The 21,002-nt window shown below is 35.6% G+C and overlaps 1 protein-coding gene across 7 annotated transcripts in view; it reads right to left on the reverse strand.

Moving 5' to 3' along the window:
• Positions 1–21,002, reverse strand: part of ppfia4 (PTPRF interacting protein alpha 4) — a 139,669-nt gene that overhangs the window by 3,759 nt on the left and 114,908 nt on the right. For 2 of the 7 annotated variants that reach the window (XM_053674162.1, XM_053674160.1), the window contains exons 14-29: positions 19,455–19,681; positions 17,610–17,838; positions 16,779–16,814; positions 16,419–16,549; positions 12,309–12,418; positions 12,121–12,193; positions 10,199–10,280; positions 9,821–10,021; positions 7,731–7,793; positions 6,501–6,527; positions 5,798–5,973; positions 5,325–5,422; positions 4,102–4,277; positions 1,272–1,340; positions 864–1,044; positions 418–508 (exon numbers count right to left, since the gene is read on the reverse strand). In XM_053674162.1, coding sequence (XP_053530137.1) covers positions 450–508; positions 864–1,044; positions 1,272–1,340; positions 4,102–4,277; positions 5,325–5,422; positions 5,798–5,973; positions 6,501–6,527; positions 7,731–7,793; positions 9,821–10,021; positions 10,199–10,280; positions 12,121–12,193; positions 12,309–12,418; positions 16,419–16,549; positions 16,779–16,814; positions 17,610–17,838; positions 19,455–19,681 — 1,938 coding nt within the window. In that variant the 3' untranslated portion in view covers positions 418–449. The remainder of the gene's footprint in view (positions 1–417; positions 509–863; positions 1,045–1,271; positions 1,341–4,101; positions 4,278–5,324; positions 5,423–5,797; positions 5,974–6,500; positions 6,528–7,730; positions 7,794–9,820; positions 10,022–10,198; positions 10,281–12,120; positions 12,194–12,308; positions 12,419–16,418; positions 16,550–16,778; positions 16,815–17,609; positions 17,839–19,454; positions 19,682–21,002) is intronic. The other 5 variants (XM_053674163.1, XM_053674166.1, XM_053674165.1 and 2 more) reach the window with 5 other exon arrangements.

Consider the following 21,002-nt stretch of genomic DNA (forward strand, 5'->3'; position numbering starts at 1 on the left):
TTTGTTATACACACCATTTTTACTTTTTATTTTATTCATGGGTCAGTCCATCTCAAGTGGTCTAAATATTGTAAAGTTGGTTGCTTGAAGGTTTTTTAATTTATCCAAAAGAAAAAAGTAATATATATATATTAATTGACCCTGTTTGGCATTAGTTAGTTGGGATAGAAATGAAGTGCTGTAGAAGATAGGACAGATGTATTAGAAGCAAGAAAATCATTACAACCAGGATTGGGAACCTGTTCTCTCAGGGAACTGTCAAAGGTCCAACCTTCAAAGGTGCTGTACAACAAACACTTTCCTCTTCAGATAAACTTCTTAAGAAACTAGAACCACTATTCCTTAGGGTAATATAGGCCTAAGCCATCCCTGATTGGTGAACATATGGTTGTGGTAAAGCTTCCCAGAGCTGCTTACCTGATAACATGAGTGTTGTTAGTAAAGCAGAGTTAGCAAGAGTAAGTCCTGATGGCAGAGGGATCAAGTCTCTGAGGGGCTTGGGGTCCAGCTATAATTTCACAGGGACAGAAGGAATACAACATGCAACGAGGAGGGAAAAAAAGCAGCCTCATGAATGGATTTCGCACTAATACTTTCACTTGGCATCTCAACTAGAAAAAACTGATGATAAGATTAGCATAATGCATGCTACTACAGTTTCCCAAGATTACAATCCTAGCATCAGCAGCCAAGCCAATATCTTAAGCCAGACAAATGCTCAGGCACATCAGTATATACTGTATACTGGTTCATGGTTAAATGTTTTGCAGGAATACATGTTGTTAGCGATAATAGCATTGTGAGATGAATGCAGTAAGCCAGTAAGAAAGCTAAACTTGTTTACCCCGGAACCCCTTTTTTACCTTCAGGCTGCAGCTGTTTCTTGGGATTCATACTCATGGAGGAGGGAATGGACATGGTGGAGAGGCGGAAGCCAGCGGGTAGCGTCTCAATAGAACCAGGCATCGTACCCAGGCCTTGGCCATCCCGTGGTCTGAAACGTTTCCTCCATGATGGGGATCTCCGAAAAGACTTATCATCACACTGTTAGGAAAAAATTGTGCAAGTGGGTACAGAAACAATAGCACTTATAATGACAAATTGGTATGGCAGTGATAAAGATATATGTCTATATTACAGATGTGAACTAGCAAGTTAATCACAGGCTGGTGAAGTAGATAGATCATCAGACATTTCTGCTAATGACAGAGTTACAAGATCTGAACTTTTCTCTAAACAATCAGGTTAGACTTTAAACCTAATGATCATACCTCCTCCAGGCGCCTGTCAGTCCCCAAGGCCAAGAGATTGTTGAACTCCCGTTCAAGGATCTGCCTGGCCTGAGATGAAGAACAGATACACGGTATTAGAAAGACAATATATATTGTTTTAACTGTACTTGAACTATACACTGAACTTTGTAACTCATATAACCACTAATCACCGTGGTGATCAGAAAAGCATCTCAGCATGCACAAAACATTGAACCTTGAGGTGGATGGGCTGCAACAGCAAAAGATCACATCAGGTTTCATTCCTGTCTGCCAAGAACAGGAATCTGAGGCTATCATGGGCACAGGCTCATCAAAGATAGGGCAAAAAAAAAATAAAAATAAAATCAGTTGGTCTGTTTTGATGACTCTGTGCCTATGATAACCTCCAATTCTTGTTCTTGGCTGACAGGAGTGGAACCTGATGTGATCTTCTGCTGTTGTAGCCCAACCACCTCAAGGTTTGATGTGTTGTGCTTTCTGAGATGCTTTTCTGCTCACCACAGTTGTAAAGAGTGATTATATGAGTTACTATAAACTTCCTGTCAGCTCAAACCAGTCTGGTCATTCTCCTCTGATCTCTCTCATCAACAAGGTATTTCAGACTGCAGACCCTCCACTTACAGAATGTTTTTTGTTTTTCGCAACATTTTGTGCAAACTCTAGAGACTGTTGTGTGTGAAAATCCCAGGAGATCAGCAGTTTCTGAAATACTCAAACCAGCCCATTTGGTACCAACAACCATGCCACAGTTAAAGTCACAGAGATCACACTTTTTCTTCATTCTGATGTTTAATGTGAACATTAACTGAACCTCTTGATCTGTATCTGCATAATTTTTTGCATAAAATTTGGCTGCTGCCACACAATTGGCTGATTAAATAACTGTGAGTGTATCTCCCTGTACTAAGTAATGAATAAAAGACCTGTTTAATCTAAACAAACTTATAGCATAAGCCTAGGGGTGTCATATGACAGTAAACCAGTGACTCCATTTCCCAGGATACACCACGAACTACAAACATGGCCAAAGCGGACTACACTTCCCACACACGCACACGTTCACCTTCTAGTTCTAATCACACACACCTGTTACCAATCTCACACACAATCACTCCACATTATATAGAGACTGTTTCAACACAATGACTTTGCAAAGTATTATGCTGAATTGCCATAGTCACTGTCGTGTACCAAGCCTTTATTCCTAGCTTTAAGTTTCATGGTTTTGATCTGGTTCTCGTCATCAACATTTGAGTCTTGTCTTAATCTAGTTTATCCAGTTTGCTGATCGCCTGACCATTTGCCTGTTTTGACCACGCTATTGTATCATGATTTGGATTCGTCTGCTTATATCTCTTATATTAAAATTCTTATCTGCATTTGCATCCATCCTCAACCTCCTTATGTGGCAAGGGGTAGTTGTTGAATTCCATCAATAACTTTCTAAAATAAAATGCAGCTATATACAGGGCATCATCCTATTAAAGTCTGTGGGCTAAATAGATGGTTATTCTACCACAAAATGCTAAATATAAATGTAATATCATACAACAAGTAGGATGAGTCAGACACGAGATAAAGTCTGACCAAAGTAAGTGAATTTTCAACTGAAGCAATGCAGTAAATAACTGCAGTTATTTATGCATTTTTGTGCTACTCATGCTCAATCAGAAACTAAGGCCCTTCCATTTTTATTTTCAGCTATGTAAACTACTCTGCATAATCATACATTCTTCTCTCTGAAAAAAGCAGGTCCTTCTCTAAACTTCAGCAGATTTGGATTTTATTTTACAAATAACTTTGAAAGCATTCTGTGAGTTTTGAGTAAATGCATTTCCCCTTTTTTTTTTCTCTGTAGAGGGAAACATGTCAGTTAGTAAATGGTAGTAAACGGTATCCACCCATACACTAGAGATGCAGAAGAGATATGATTACTCATGTCATCTGAATCCAGAGATTATTAAACAGTGATGCATGAAACTGTAAATCATGCAAGAGTTTCATGGGCAAGTCAAACATTTTGTGTGTGGATTCACTGCAAAAAAAAAAAAAAAACATCTTAGAAAGTGAAAATATCTTGACTACAGTCAAGAAGTTGTAATAGTTTCTGTGATGAGAAACAGGATTAGCCACTTAGGATGATGCATTTTTCCTATTTCTGCTTGATAGCTAGATAGCTACATGGAGATATGGAGGTGCGAGCCAGTAATGTGACCTGCTGGAGTTTACTGCAAAAGAAAAGTAGATCAGGATGTATACAGTAATATGAGGTTTCCCATATTATTATTTTTTTTATTGGAACTATGATAAAGGTATCTTATGGCAATTTTATTAATATGGATAGATTGTTGGTGGTAGATTGTGCCTTAGATCATTAACTAACAAATTTGTGTCATCACTGCTCCTACTGCTGTCTGACTTCCAACTGAAATGCACAAGCGTGTCACATTTAGCAATTTAATTGTACAAATCAGGAAAACAATTGTAACCAAAATTAATTTCTGGTTACATTACTGCCAGCACACACAACAAATGTGCAGCACATTGCTTTTAACTCATATTCAGGTAGGAAAAGGAGTGCACATGGTGATTTATGGAAACTACCCGTAGATATTTTACAACGGCTACCACATGCTGGTTTTAGTTAAGTGGTGTGCAATGTACTGGTATGTGTTGTTGTGTTTGACATGTGACCTAAAGGTTTTCAAGCAAATTACCTATAAATGCACTTGTCTTGCTGTGTCTATGTCAATGTGAGAAACTGCTAATTTCATGAAATTGATAATATTTGGCTAATAAAACCAATCTTTATGTTAATGCTTGTCACCTGTGTGTTCTGCATTGGAATCTGCAGGATGAGGGCCAGGCTGCTGAAGTCAAACATCTCGTCCAAGGCGATTAGGGAACCATGTACTCCGCTCTCCAGAAGGTTATTGCTGTATTCCTTTAGCCCGATGGTTTGCACCCAGTTCATCACATGCTCATTTGTCCACACCAGAGTGTCTGTGGAGGGCCAGATAAATAACTAGCATTTCTATTTTTGGTCTGTGTTTAGGTCTTTAGGCATCATTTTATGGATTAAAAACACTATAAGTGTTACAATTATTTAGAAGAATGTCCCCAGAGGGTGAGAAGGGAATGATTATTTTACTACAGCTTCTGGTGGACACTGTCTTAACAACAACCTTTAATTTTTGGTCTGTGCATTTTTAAACAAATTAAATGATTGACATGAGCTTATATTTTATGGTGACTAGTGTTGTACAGTACATGATAACTTTATAGTTCACTGCCTGGTCAGAATGAACAGAATGAACCTATAGTAACATCATGGCATTATGTCAACAGATGCATATTCCTGGTGATCTTTCCACACAGCTGGGCAGTCAACTTTAAAGGACAGCACACGTGTGTGCCCGACTACATTTACAAAATCTGCACGCGTGTGAGTGTGTCTTGTGTACATTGCTAGTGAGGCACATGAAAGGGTGCAGCAGCTGGATCGAGTTCATGTGTCATGCTCAAGTTCAGCAAGGCACGGGGCTTTTAAATGGATTTGACACTGAGTCTCAGCTGTTGATTTTTCGAAATGCAGTTACCACTAGATGATGCTGTTTGTCAGGGAAATTTATTTCTGCACAAATAGAAACAAAATGATTCCCTTAGAAACTTAGAGACCTTAGAAACAGAAAAGAAATCATGAAACTGAAAAAGAAATGAAGTTCATTGTTCTCTCAGGTTTGCTGATGGTGAAGTGGCTAGCTGCTTTATGTCCCAGGGCGCCCTCATGTCTGTGTTACCTTCTGGCTCTCCCTTTTAGTTACGCTGTCATAGCTAGTCTTGCTGGAGTCCCTGCTTGCACAGTGTACATTTTCTTTAACCATTACATGACAAGAGTATACTTAATAAGCTGTGTTCTCTCTCTCTTACTCATCCAATGTCCATTGTTTGAAGTGTTATACAAATAAAATTGAAATGAAATGGAATAAAATACAGAAAAAAACTTGCCTTTATGTCTATTGTACTACTATTATGTCATGGCAGTTTCACCTTTGAGATCATGGTGGCACTCCTCTCTCCTTCGGTCCAGCTCCTTCCTATCGTAGTTGAGCCGCTTTAAGCACATGATACCGTACTGTAAACTGGCTCTGTTTCAATTCAAAACCATAAAAAGTAAGCTGTAAGTTATAGTACATATAATATATATTATATATATATATATATATATATATATATATATATATATATATATATATATATATATATATATATATATATACAGTAATAGATATAGTAGTGAATAGATTTAAAATTATACAAATCAAAATTATCAGAATAATTGGCAAGTCTCAGTTATACTCGATTCTGACCTCAGTCTGTTTTTCTTGTGCAAAATCAGATTGAAATTTATTTCACTGGAGGAGCCAATGAAATAAATCAGCTAACTGCTTGAAAATTTATAAGAACTTCCCAACCCCTCTCGTGAATGGATTCAGATTTTTGGAACCAGCAGTATGTCCTACCTATGAAAGCTGTCCACCATTTTTAAGTGTGTGCGCAAGTCCTTCTTGGTGAGGTGGTCTAGCATGCGAGCATCCACCAGACACTCCATGAAGTAGCTGCGATACTGAGGTAGGCCCAGACTAGGCAGCCACTCGTTACCTATCCATTCGTGGTTCATGTCTCCATATGCCAGGGTCTGAAAATAACATGGTGTAGTTTGAAATTTTAAAATCTGATTTAAGGGTCCACAGAGGATTTACAGAGGATTTCTGTATTTTGGATTGATTTTACTAGGACAGTTTTCCATGATACTTAGAAAGAACACATTTGTTTTCCTTTTATGCTAAAATTCTAAGTGATAGTAGAATTGTAGAATGTTGAAACATTGGTTATACTTTTCATCCTAGAAAGACCCATTCCACAATTTGAGCACAGTACAACAAACAGAAAAACACATCAGTCATTAATCATGTCAATTTCAGATATCTTTAAACCAAATAGAGATGCAAAATCCAAAACCACATTTAACCTTTTTTTGTCTGAAATAATTCAAGTTGGCAACTTTCTGTTTGCTGTACTCCTAACAGTCATGCAACATGTTGAATTTAATGAGTGGAGGCACTGCAAGGCATTCATACTGTAGCTAATGATGTGCTGATCTGAGATACATCTCTCTCTCTCTCTCTCTCTCTCTCTCTCTCTCTCTCTCTCTGTCTGTCTCACCTGTGCCCAGCTCCCTTCCTCATTCTCCTGTCAGCCAAATCCCGGAGTGACAGCATGTTAATGCACAGCAGAGAGTGAGTCAGTCCATTTTCAAGCAGAGCTTAATTAGTACAGTCATGAGAAAGACAGGAAGGGTGCAATGCCAGCAGCAAACAATTCACAAGACAGTCCACATGAACAGATGACATTTAGCATTATCCTTAGGGTTTGAATTACAACACTATAAAAGCATACTGCATGCTGCTGATGTGTGAGTATGACAAATATTAATGTTGTATTAGTACCCATTATACTGTTACTAAATGAAAATTTTATACCAAAGTACTGTTGATGGGTCAGAATGTGTTGATTCATTTTCTATAACATCAGCCCTGACAGTGTTTGTGACTACAAGATAAATCACAGGTTTATACAGTATTAACGAGCTCACTCAATCTAATAATAATTATAATTTCTACAGTTAGTTACAACAAGGACTTCTATGGCAGGTTTTTGGTTTTATTAACTCCAAGAGATTCAAAAGCTGATGACTTAATGTCTGTTTAGATCTGTTATCATTTAAGTGATAACAGGAATTAACTTGTTTTGTGCACATTCTACAACATTAAACGTGAGTATAAATGGATAAAAAATATGACGTGTCATTCTTTAACAAAGAAAATGTTATCACTGAAAAATTGCTATGGTATATAATAGTAATCAAACAATTATGCAGTTATTGGAAAATAATCTTAGGGGTGGTAATGCATCACACCACCTCGTCATTGATTATTTTACTATAACAGCATGTCCAGGCATGTTTTACTCCTTATTTAATTACATGTTGAATTCATGTTGAATTTTATTAGTGTTATTGAACACTAAACATGAACTTGCAAGATCTCAACTATAGATTCAATTCCCCACTTTGATTCATGGATAATTAAATTAAATGTTTAACCATGCACACAGCACTGATAAACACAAAACTACACTCCAATTTCAAAATGGCTGGTTTTCAGATACAGATTAAGTGTCATTTTAAAGTAAACTAATTCTAAACTGCAGGTGATTCTCTGGTTATTATCAGACTTAACGTTTGTCTGAAAAACCAGCCTGAAGGATATGCAAAGGCAGCATTTTTTCAGGTTTTGGGGTTTATGGGTGGTGTTAAACAGGCACTAAGGAGACAAGGAAATGTAGCATATGCTTGGCACTGCAGGGGCAGAGGTGTAACCCAGATGGACTAACTGCTTTGGTGGAGGTTGCCATGTTCTCCATCTCCTCGTGAGTCACCCAGACATTTCCGGAGGACTGCACAGAAAAGAACACACGCACACACACACACACACACACACACACACACACACACACACACATACACAGAGAGAGAGAGAGAGAGGGAAAACTGGTCAAAGTGAGAAGAGAAAGTGCGACAGGTTCTATGTAAAGAAAAATAGTTTTTAAAATTTTTAATGTGAGGTGGGAACACATACTGTATGGAACATAAGTCCAATACAGACTGTATTTTCACGAGTTTTTTTTTTTTGTTGTTGTTATAAAATACAATTGACTTTGCATTGGCATTGTGAAACACTGACAAAAATAATGGAGAGAAAATGTGTGTTTGGAGAGTTTGTGTGAAATTGATAGCATATCAGGAACAGCACCATAAATGAGCAGTTTAATTATAGACTAAGCACTATTTTTGTGCAGGTGTAAGCATATCACAATGCCTAGACCACACTAGAGGATAACTGGGCAGACTGATGATTGCAAAATGTGTGATGATTTTATCCTGGTCTTAAAAGATTGGATTCCCAGATTATTCTGTAATGTGTAAAATCTAAATACATCTGATCTACTTGCAGTCTAACAAATAAGTGTTCAATTAAAAAAAAATGTTCAATACAACTTAACATGATGCCATGTGTGAAACACAGATAACTAGTTGTAGCCTAAGTGTACTGTACTCCTGCATGTTTATTCTGAAATCATATTTGTTCATGAGAAATGCTGCAAGATTTCACATTCTGAAAATCAAGACAATTGGTTGGAGATTGGTTTTGGGAGCATAAACTTAAAGTATGTGGTGTTTTATTTTGGGAAAATCTTATAGGTTGGTGGGTTTGCTGAGGGTTTGATGGACAAACCAAAACAAACAAAAAAAATCTTATAGTCAATCATATCTGGGGTATCTCACATGTAGGATTAGGATCAGTTAGGGTTGTTCAAATATTTGAGTGTGGTCCAGGAATATAACATATTGCTGATTTTGCTTGGTGTAAGCCAGTTTTGTCCATTTGCTATTTTCATGACCAGAAATAAACACACGTGGGTGGAGCAGCAGGGGTTGGACAATTTCTATTCTAGGGGTCAATATTCTGCCAGAGCACTGATATATCATTATGGCTCAGTTATAAGGCCAAAATACTTTTCCAAAATACAATTCTTTAAAAGTCAAATTCTTATATCCTGGTTTTATAAATGTTCCTATTTGAATACAACAGACTACTTCATTATTAACTTTGATTTATTAGTGCAAACTAATCATTTGTCATAGCAAGAATGTCTTTTTTTTTTTTTTAAGAAAAGAGTGGAGTTTATTCATTCTGACATTTTTTTTCACAATGACACTGCACTTTTGACACTGAATTTTTCTTGTGGTCCACTACAGTTTCTATAACACTTGGATAACTGCCAATTTCACAAAAGTCTTGTTTAATGTTTGGCATTTCTTTGTTAGATATGAAGGAAAAAGATGAATATGTAATTGACATACAGTCCACTCTGATACTATTGGAAAATTTGGATGGTCTGATACAAAATATGCAATGTTCTATGTTGTTTAAAAGATGCAGATCTGCACCCCTGGTCATAGCCCATACAGTCCCCTCTGAAACTATTTTACCAGCGAGGCCAATTCAGTTGTTTTTTTGCTGTAGACTGAGATCAAACGTTGAATATGAGAAGAGAGATTAGAATTTAGCTTGTATTTCCTGGTTTTTATATGCAGATGTTTAAAACAACATAGAACATAGCATATGTTTTTAGTGCAGTGGTTGGGGCATCAGAAGGTCATGAATTCAAATCAAAAACAAGCACTGTCAAGCTGCCACTGTTGGGTCCTTGAGCAAGACACTTAACCTCAATATGCTCAGGATAAAAGTGTCAGCCAAATGAGGTAAAAGTAAACAATTTATTACTGGTTTGCATGTCAGCATGTGAGAATATTGCCAATATATTTTCTATCTGATAAAAATAGTTAGTAGATGTTTATCTCAATTGTGATGTGTAATACAGAGTGGGTCTTGTGGTGGAGTTAAGGGTGTAGCTCTTACGGTGCGTGAGGTGAGTGGGGCTGAGGGACTGGTGAGTGACACCATCTCCTGGATGGCCAGCCTGAGCTTGAGCCTGTGCAGTGGGTTGCTGATGCCGATCTCCCTCTGGATTTCTGTGTCGGACAGCGCAGACATGATGGCACCGCTCTTCACATTAGCACGGCAAGCCGCTACGTACCACGCTGGCATGCCAACCCACAGCTGTGGGACGGGAGAAAGAAACATTTTTGTCAATGGCACCATCATCGTCATTATCGTTATCACAGAACAGTGAAGTGTTTTCATCATTTCTGTCATCTTCCTCGGAGTGATTACTGTAATTATAATCATCACCATAATGGTTGCATGGTGTGTATGTGTGTGCGTAAGAAGCTCTACCTCAAGCCAAGAGACCACCGTCGGGCCATCCCACTGAGCAAACGGAAGGCCTTTCCTCCGTGCATCTTCCAAAAGCTCGTGCCTGACAGTCAGAGGAAGAAAAGAACTTATGATTTATGGAACATATTCAATTGAACAGATGAAAGACCAAATATTGGATTACTCTCAGTTTCTCTCAGTGTAATAGTGTAGATTCCAGATATCTGATATCCTTACTAACAACTGTTTTTACCTTATCATTAATAAAAAAGTTATTAAAAGCTGTTACACAATGCTACCATTATAATAAGTCACAATAATTTTGGCCTTATTGATTGAAATCAGGAGCAATAATAAACCACACTTTATAAACAACTGCACTACGACGTGTCTAAAACATCCAGGTCATCTGGTCGTCTTTTCAACCTGCTTTATTTCTTCAGAAAGAAATCCCTCTGATGTTTTATAGTTTTGCCTTTTCTGAAAGTTCATTAGTGATTAATACTGTGGATTCCTACTTGGGTTAACAGATCATGTCTCACAAACTGATAATCCTAAATCCCAATGGGCTGTAAGCAAATAACCTTTTGTTGGTATACTGTAAGACATTTCAGGTTGGTAAAATATAGAAACGAAAGTTCATCTGTTGCCTTAAAATGTGACTAAACTCAACTTGAAGATAACCATTTTTTCCAACTCAAAAAGTAACATGAGTTTTACTAATTTTACAAGTCAAGACAATGGATTAATTAAGTTTAATTTTTGAAAACTTATAAACCAGTTTAATGTACAAAACCTGTCATGGCAATTGGAGTTAAAGATAATAAATAAGTTCAAATAAGTTAATGGGGCTATCATGGTTTACAATTAAGATATAAGTTAATTAAAGTGTATTTTTTTTTATCACTAATTAGGAAGATGTCTGTGAAAAGTGAACAGTGACTGGAATAGAAACATACAATCCTGCATTCTGGCAAACCTGAATTGTACCTCCTCTGAATTAAAACAGTATTATTGTGCATTGTCCAAATTTAGAATCTGATTGGCCAGAAAGTTTTGATTAATTTCTGTATTCATTGTGTGATTGAAAGCTTATTAACTTATTCAGCTTTTTAATGAAGAAGCTGAATGTTTAATTTTTATTTACAAAACTATATGGGGGAAACGCCCTTCTTATTTCTGTAATCTTCTATTGTCTATGAACAGTAGTTCCGGTTCTTACTCTTTTAGATGGTTGCTCTATAGGGTACCCAGGATTTGTTTAGAACTAGGCAAAAAGGCTTTTATGTATTTTGCGCCCTGGTCATGGAATAATCTTCAGAACACATTAGAGCTTAATCACTTTGCTACAATGAGTGAGTTTAATGTTCTGATAAAAATAAAAAATAAAAATAAAAAAAAGTGAAATCAAAGAGTTTAATTGCTATTCATAGCTGGATTTTGTATTATACATTTTTTTGTCTGTATTTTTATGTTTGTTTTTGTGATTTTGACTGTTAAGTTTGTTACTCTATAATGGTGTGCCTTGTTGGCCAGGTCTCCCTCGGAAAAGAGATTTAATCTCAAGAGTTTCTTGGTTAAAGGCTTAGATAAAGGTTGAAGAAAAAAACAAAACAAAACAAAAAAACAGTGTTTGTAGTATTACTGAGCACTAAGGTTTGGCATAGCACTTGTGTTTATTTGTGGCTTTCTCCGCATCACTGTGACATTATGTTAGGGGATATGTTGGTGTGTTTTGTAATGGCTCCTTGCTCTGCATTTATTTCAGTTTAAACACTCATTGTTAATGAATGCATAACTAACTAATGTTGAGGCAAAATCAGGTTATTGAATCTTGTGAAAGATATAATATGTTGTTTATACACATTGAATCATAATGTGCAGGGATAAGAAAAGAAGATGGGTTTAATGGTGACAAACATGCGATAGGAGAGAATACATACTTCTTCTTCATCCTGCGGTCTCTCTCAGCCTGCTTGCCCAGGGTCATAGTATCTCCAATGCTCATCTCAAAATCTGCAATTCAGTCGCAACACACAGAGCTCAAAATCCAACTCAGTTAAACAGTCTAATACATTCCCAAAGATTTATCAGCCAAACTGTTGCAGAGAAAACATTTAAAAGTGCAGACCTGGAATTACAAGTGGGGTCATCTGGCCGTCTTTGCTCATTGTTTGGGGCTTATCCTTCTTGCCAAACAAGCGGCCAATGGAGGACTTGATTCCCTTCTTTTTGTTGCCACTGAAGAGAAAGAGAGTGATAAATAAAGAGAGAGAAGGATAAAGTAAGAGAGGGACAAATATATCTTTGCATCCCTTCCTCATGTCTTGACTACTCCCTCTGATGACAAAAAATTCAAGGACAGAAGAAGCATTGCCAAATATTTTTTGAATATATGAATGAACGATTCTTCTATTAAGGAACAAAACACAATAGGGAATGGTGTTATAGGAAAATAATTAATAAAGGGGTGCTTGATTATTTTCGAAATGATGAAGGGTTACACAATTAGACACTTGTTTTTTTTCACTATAAATTAGACTTTATTCATAAGCACTTTTATTAGTTCATATATAAGGATAAGATATGTGAATATGACTAATAAACGCATTATTAAAGGTGCTAATGTTTAAAGAATGCTTTGTTAAGACATTGTTATGTAAATTATTGAGTATAAATTAATCATCTAAATTAATCTCTTATTAGTGTATAATTGGCAACATGGTATGACTATAGATTTTTATAAAAGCTATTTTATATTATAAATCAGAAATTTAGTTATCACAAATTAGAAGCTAAAAAGCACTAAACAAGTTTAAACAAGTACATTTTTGCCCCATATTCTAAATTCAAGGTCTTCAGATTTGTGTCTTTTAGCAAAAAAGGTTTGAAAATTAATAGTATTCAAGCCAGTATATGTAGCATCCATAAAACAGGGGCAATTGTCTTCTCTTTGATGAAACATAACACTACAGATAATTTAATAAACAGCATGTGAATTTTTATTAAATGAATTAGTTGAAACGGATATAAATACTAGATTATGAGTTATGCATTCAGTTTTAGTGCAGGTATAAAATGGTGCCAATTATATACTAACAAGATGTGAATTTATTTAATTAATTCATGTTCAGTGATTTACAAAACAAGGTCATTTAATTACATATCACAACTAAAAATGTGTTTATTAGTCATTTTCACATAACCCTCAAGTGTCTAATTTGGGCTTTGTTGAACAAAGAGCAAGACCTTAATTAACCCCCTAATATGAGTTCCTTAAAATAAAGGGTAACCAACCTTAGATTAGGTAGCGTGTCTTACATACAAGTCACTGTGAATTAAATCGTTACTAAAGAAACTCTAATGTATTAGAAGAAGCACAATAATATTATAATTATATTATAATAATATTCTGTGACCTGCTTTGGCACTACTGTCAAAGCAATGCTGTTATAGGTAATTAAAAATAATTTTATGTAATCAGATTCAGGAATTCAACAACTCTGTGGTATAACACTTATTAATGACTTGTTGTCCAGATGTATTGCCTGTTACTGGCCATAACAGATATGAATAAACACAACATGCTGTGATTACACACTAAATTATCATTATTGCACCCGGGAGCCAACAATGAGCCCAATCCTTTTCTCAGTCTTGTAGTATTGTTTTCCTATTAGCTTCACTGTCGTTACAGAATAATTCTGATTAGTTAACTGAATAATTGTTGGACGGGAGAGGTAAAGAATTTATATGTAGGTTGCCAACACATAAAAAAAGACTTCAGCATAAGAAGCACTGGTGCATCCTTGTTCTGGAGGCCTCACTTCCTCTGAGTGCATTTAAAAAAATTGCTATGTCTCTAAAAATTAAGGGCTTTAATCGATTTCTGAGATTGTAAGCAGTAACACTGGAGAATTGAGAAGCAACCATAGTATCTATCGTATCCAGGCACCTGTCTTCCTCATTATATGATTTGGTTCAACAATTATTGTACATTTTTGTAAAGTTGAAATCTTAAGCAGTCTTTGATTATAGCTATTTTTGTTCCTACTGCTATAATTACTTCTGTTGGATATAAAATATGCACTATACTATGACATTATATTTATTTAAAAAGAATAGTGTCATAGTAAAACATTCCGTGAAATTAACTGAATTCATATGATCTGAGAGATATAAAGAGAGAAATACTGTACAACCAGCATACTAATGATGTAAATTATCGACCTATACTCATCTGAGATTTTATGTAATATTTAGTATTGTATATCATATTTATTATTTTTCCTGTCTTATCAATTTAACACATTTTAGCTCCCCTGTTGCCAGACTATTTGTTATTCATACACTAAGTTATTGCTTCAATCAGAGTTGATGTCTATTGAAATGAAATGTTTGGATTCACTTCCCCTCCATGAATATTTATAGAGCGCTGCCTCCCACAGAGACACTCTGCTTTCAGAGGAGATTAGGGGATAACTTCATTAGCACTGGAAGAGAGAGAGGTGTGTGCAAGAGAGAGAGAGAGAGAGAGACAGAGAGAGAGAGAGAGAGAGAGAGAGAGAGAGAGAGAGAGAGAGAGAGATACAGACATGAGGAGCAAGAAAGGCAGGGACAAAAAAGGAGATGTCTTTATCCAGATATTGCATCAGACCATTAATAATAATTGCATGCCATTAAATGAGAAGCATGTGGGCAGCAGGTATGAGGGGAATTTTAAGGGTGGCTGCAGTTTGAATACTCAGTAAATGGTGTGGTACATCTGTGAAAGTCACACATAATTAGCCAGAGGGCAGTTTTATGAATGAGTGTGATTTGCATGCAAAAGCTCAGGATTCTCCTTTAAACCGTTGGTCTAGCAACACTAAGGAGGTAATTACATTGTGTTTTATAGCAGTCTTATTTACAGAAATTTTAATGACCTTGGACTAGAAACAAAACATTCAGTCACAGGTCTTTTAAGGGTTGTGTTACCAAAGAAACATTTATGCCAAGCACAGCTGTGACTATTTGGGTGAGTGTGTGAAATGTGAAATATATATATATATATATATATATATATATATATATATATATATATATATATATATTTTTTTTTTTTTTTTATTTATTTTTATTTTTTTTCTTTTTCTTCGGTGTTGCATCTCTGCAGAACACTGAGTTCAGTATAATGACTTCAATGCTTATGCCAATAGTAAACCACAAGACATATGTGTTTCTATGGCATTATTCAATACACATATGTAGAATACTGAAGAGGGACACCTGAGCCCAAACTTTTTTATTGTCCATGTTGAAAAAAAATTTAAAAAAACATCCTCACAAACACTGATCGTGATCCAACCATTCTTATTACAGTATACAGTATATATATATATATATATATATATATATATATATATATATATATGTATATATATATATATATATATAAGCATTAACTTTACAGTATATGTACAGTATACAGAATGCAGATCATTATGCTAGAATGATCATTTGGCATACTACATTCATGAGACCTGAAATTAAATTAACGTATACACGTCCATCAGAATTAGTTGAGATTTACCTCAGAATTACCCCAGGATTACCCCAGATCTAAAATAATACCAATAAGAAGTTAGAGAAAAGTGTTCATGCAGCCAGAAGATGTTTTAGTCCATGTTTTAAAACATGAGATATATACAGTAATGGAACAGTTAGTATAAATAGCTAATTTTCTGTGCTGTTCTGTAAGAAAGATGTCAAAGATTTGTTCTGTTCTGTCAAAGATTATATGTATTAATTTGTTAAAAACAAGGCACTAGCAGACTACTGGCTACTTAGTCATTGCCAACTGTCAATTAGTATTAGCTTTTTATGTAAACTACATTTTGTGTCACCCATGGGACATAACTTAAATGAAAACACACATTACAATCATGATGTTTGCATGTATATTTCTGTCAGTGTTGCCTTCTTCAACAAAATGTTTTCTTTTTATTAAATGAAATTACCATGTGGCATTATTATGTTTGCAAATATTCATTTTGATTATATAATTTTGTACACTTTTCTCATTGTACCAATTTATACCATTGTGCTAATTTTCTCATATTTTAATGCTAAATACAAGGCAGAACAACTTAAAATGAAAATGTAATTTTTATCCAGAACCTCTCTATTCATTTTGGATGACATTGCAGTGTGTGAGTGTGTGTGTGTGTGCAGGCGTGCGTGTGTGTGCGTGCGCGTATACCCTCGTCCATCCTCAAGGCTTCCGGTCAGCTGAGCGAAGTTTATCTGATCGAGTTTGAGACTACGAGGAGAGGAAGGGGGCGACATCTCACACTTTATAGTGGCTTTATCCTCACGAGCTTCCACTGGAGACTAGAGCAATGAAACAGACACACACACACACACACACACACACACACACACACACACACACATATGCATGAAACACAAAATCCTTACTACTGTGTAATCTACTAACATTATTATTAACATTAAACTCTTTTCATGCAATTCATGCTCTGTTACATGTTTATCAAGTTCTTTAAAAAATAACTAAATGCAGCAACTTTTTTTTGTCTCATTTGCTTTGAATAAAACTTACAGTGACTTTCCTGCGGTGTTTTCGTAAATCACTAGGCTGGTAGCGTTAGAAAGAAAAGAGACAAACATGCAAACAGACAGGTTAAGCTGATTAAACACACAGTCAGATAAAGGGAAATAAATTGGATTCTGATGCCACACCGAGATCCTGTCAAATCTCCTGGCCAAAATGAGAATATGACTGAAGAATAAATGAAAAATAAATCAGTTCTATTGTAGGGTGAGCATTTGCAAAGGTTAGTGGTTATATCACTTGGATCTAATAAATAGTATTAGGCCATTCAGGAACAAAAATGTCAGAAATGTTTTACTAAAACATGAAAAAAAAAAATGTACTAGGCAAATATACAAACAAATAACACTTATTTGTATGAGGTCAAATTATTTGTGACCATGAGATTATTAAAAATTATTTGGAAGGTTGAATAAGGCAAAAACACTTTTTGCTTATTTTTCAAGACCAGTTAATGTTGATCATTAGCCCTTATTCTGTTTCAAATATATATGTATTTTTAAGGAATAAAATCGTGTGCTTGGGTCAATTTCTAAAATGATTATAAACAATCATTATATATATAATATACAAAGATAGGTTTGAAATTAAATGTTTCTACATTTTTTAAAAATACTATAAGGAGCAGTAAACAGTAGTAAATGAAGATTTATATTGCTAATAATTAAGATAAATGCTAAATATATTGAAGTTATTGTATTCCTATAAAATTCTGTGTAGAAAAAATCAACCAAACATATAAGCCTATTATAGTGTGCAGTAAAGCCTTTATTGCATACTAAATGTGCATGGGTAGTGCTGTGATTTCTCATTTCTCACCAGGGTCATGACACCAAGCTCATGGGCAGTGGAGCGAGATGCCATCTTTGGAGTGGAGCGGCCGCTGACGGGAGGTGAAGAGCTAGCGAGGGAGAGAGCAGTGACTGAGGTGGGGATAGTGGACCGTGGGCGCAGCGTCACATTCAGCCCATCCATGCTACCACTGTTCACACGGCTCTCGATCTCGTCTGCCCGGAGCTCGGCTGATTCTCGCTCTACCTGGATCATCCTGCAATGACAATAAGAAACGCTTGTAGAGTACAGTATATACCGGATATACACACGTAGTTCAAAACCATCACAGACATTTCACACCAAACTATGTGCATATGAAAGTAGTATTCACCTCAATTGAATTTGATTTCTATAGACATTGACAGAAAGCGCTTTAGAGAAATCTGGATGTAGATTTTGGTCCAATAAGGTGTGTTCTGTGTTGGGCCATTAAAGCAAGCAAAGTGTTAACAGAATCTCTACTAATAGAGTGTTAGAAAATTCTCCCAGATTGAACTGTTTTAACAGATGTTCTTGTAGAATAAATCTGGTATACAAGATACAGTCAGATGAATCAAGCCAAATGTCTGCATGTGGGGCCTAATATTTTCCAGATTGTTTGGTATCATCAATCTCAATTAATCATTTATTCTATTGTTTTGTGCCATATTTGACTTGACAGATGTCCTAATGCAAATAGCTGAGTTTGTTGAAAGGAATTCCAAAAAGATTGTTTGGCATATGGAGAGATAAATGGCTCCAAATAAACAGAAAAATTGTGTAACAAAAAAAAAAAAAAAAAAAGAGCCCAACATGCCCAAGCAGCCTATCACAAAAAGTCTAAAGCCACTGCTTTCTGAATACAGAGTTCTGCCATTCATAAATGCTAAATCTTTTTTTTTTTTTTTTTTTTTTGCTTTTTGTCACATAATGTTATTCCTTTAATCTCTTAAATTCAACTATTTGTGCATGAATCAGTTCATTAGCAACAATATACATCAGTTCATTTGTGATATTACTGGCAGTTGAGCTACAGAATGATGTTCAACTAACCAACTTAACTAAGTTACTAATCACTCAAGTACAGGTTAAAAAATGTTTTATACAGACATTTTCCTTACAAATATATAACTTTAAAATTCAGTGATACGTATTCAAAAATGTGCTTCCAAGGAACTGACACAAATACACTCATCATTCATGCAATTAACTAATCAACCATTGGGAAGTGGTCTGAGAAGAGTGGTCAGAGCTGACAGGAAGACTACTGTAACTCAAATAACCACTCTTTACAAATCTGGTGAGCAGAAACGCATCTCAGAGCACACAATACACCAAAACTTGAGGTGGATTGGCTACAACAGCAGAAGACCACTAAGAATGACTGTTCTTGGCTGACTTGAGTGAATCCTAATGTGGTATTCTGCTGTTGTAGCTCATCTGCCTCAAGTTTCGGTGTGTTCTGTGTTCTGCAATGCTTTTTGGCCCACCATGGTTGTAAAAATTGGTTATTTGAGTTATTGTAGACTTCCTCTCAGCGCAGACCTTTCAATCCATTTTGATGTGAACATTACCTCACACTCTTGACCTGTATCTGCATGATTTGATGATGCTTTGCTGCTGCTAAATAATCGGCTGATTGGACAATGGCATGAATTTGCAGGGGTATAGGTGCTTTTATTTAAGTGTTTGTAGATAGTGACATAAAGTAAGTAATATGTACAATTCAGTTCCTTTAAACATAAAGCTACTACTTTTTTTTTTTAATCAGAACCTCACAATCTCTGTGTTACATGAGTGACGTGTTGCTTTCTGAGTTGAACACAGCTTTCTTGCTGCTTTTAATCTTACCTGATCTCCTCATTGATGGCATCCAACTGCTCCTGCAACATGAGGGCAAGTGTCTGAGCATCTGAGTGACCACTGGGAGACAGCATGTCCCCTGAGCTGAACACGGTCTCACGGTCATCATCATCCAGCTCTGAGAGCTCTGTGTCGCTGCCCATCAGGTGTGAGCGGCTGCCTCGAAGGCTAGAAGGCTGTAATCGCTCCCAGTCCTGCTCAACCACCGGTAGAATCTGAAATGAAGATATTAATCCTGTTCATATGAGCAGATTCCTTTATTTGCACTCACACTCTTCACCAGGAGAATAAAAAAGCATGGGATTCATTCATGTTTAGTATCTACTTTACTTAATTTTTTTTAAAGATCCATTTCACTAAAGGGAACACAAGGGGTTAATTATAAATTATTTTCCAAAGAGTTTCCTATTGACGCTATTTAAAAATAGAACTTACAGTAAGTGCAACATCCAGCGAAGCAGTAAAATATGAGGAAAAGACAATAATAAATATTATAACATATTATATTATTATTTACATAATAAATATTCTGTGACTCTATAGCAATAGTATAGAGGTGCATTACAGTATTTATGCAATAGGGCTAGCAAAATAATTCTCCTTTAATTTCAAGTTGTCGCCTTGAAGTGATAGCCATATATCTTGAAAATGAAAAAGCAATTCAGTGTAAGTGCTGCATATTATTTTTCAATAGCAATGTTCTGATCTGTAATAGCATTATTCATGTAGAGCTGAAAACATTAAGCTACAGCCATTTCATGATATTTCCTCTGAGCAACAACCCTAACCCTAACCCTAACCCTTGTTATGTAGAAAAGAAAATGCAGTTCGGTGTAGGTAGTGGATTAATTCTCAGAGCAACAGTACTGAAAATTCTAAGCATAATTATGAATTTTTTTTTAATTCATCGGTAACACATACAGTCATGGGAAAAGTAAGTACAACATCCTTGAATTCTGTTTTTATTCATCAGAGCCTAAATAACAACTGTGTGGGCCTCACAAACATATATAAACAACCAAATAACCTCAGGTAACAACAAACACAAAACAGATTTCAATATGTAGTCATCCCCCCCCCCCCCCCCCCCTTATAGGCAAGTAGAAATATTTGCCTATAAGTTCATGACCCTAAATGAGGAAAAGTCAAAAAATTTCAAAGAGAAAAAGAGAGATTATTGAATATTTCAGACATTTCAAATGTGGAAATGGGTCAAATTGACCCATAATATAATAAGGTGATAATATAACATGAAAAGACTTAATTTACATACTCTTTTCTACTCTGAGTTTTCACAAGGTGTATTTCAAGCAATTATTCTTTATAAGTCACCCATAGCACAACCAATTTATGCACATGAAAATTATTGCACGTTAATTTGAATATTAGTATCAGGGCCTCTGTGTTCAAATGCATTATGCATTACAAATACACTGCATGAAATCATGCACGTTATGTAATATATCAAAATTTTATTCATTTTGTGTTGTAATCTTTGTCTATTCTATTTTATATTGCTATTTCATTACTTATCTA

The sequence above is a fragment of the Ictalurus punctatus genome, chromosome 21 (genome assembly GCF_001660625.3).
Source record: "Ictalurus punctatus breed USDA103 chromosome 21, Coco_2.0, whole genome shotgun sequence".
Classification (NCBI taxonomy): domain Eukaryota; kingdom Metazoa; phylum Chordata; class Actinopteri; order Siluriformes; family Ictaluridae; genus Ictalurus; species Ictalurus punctatus.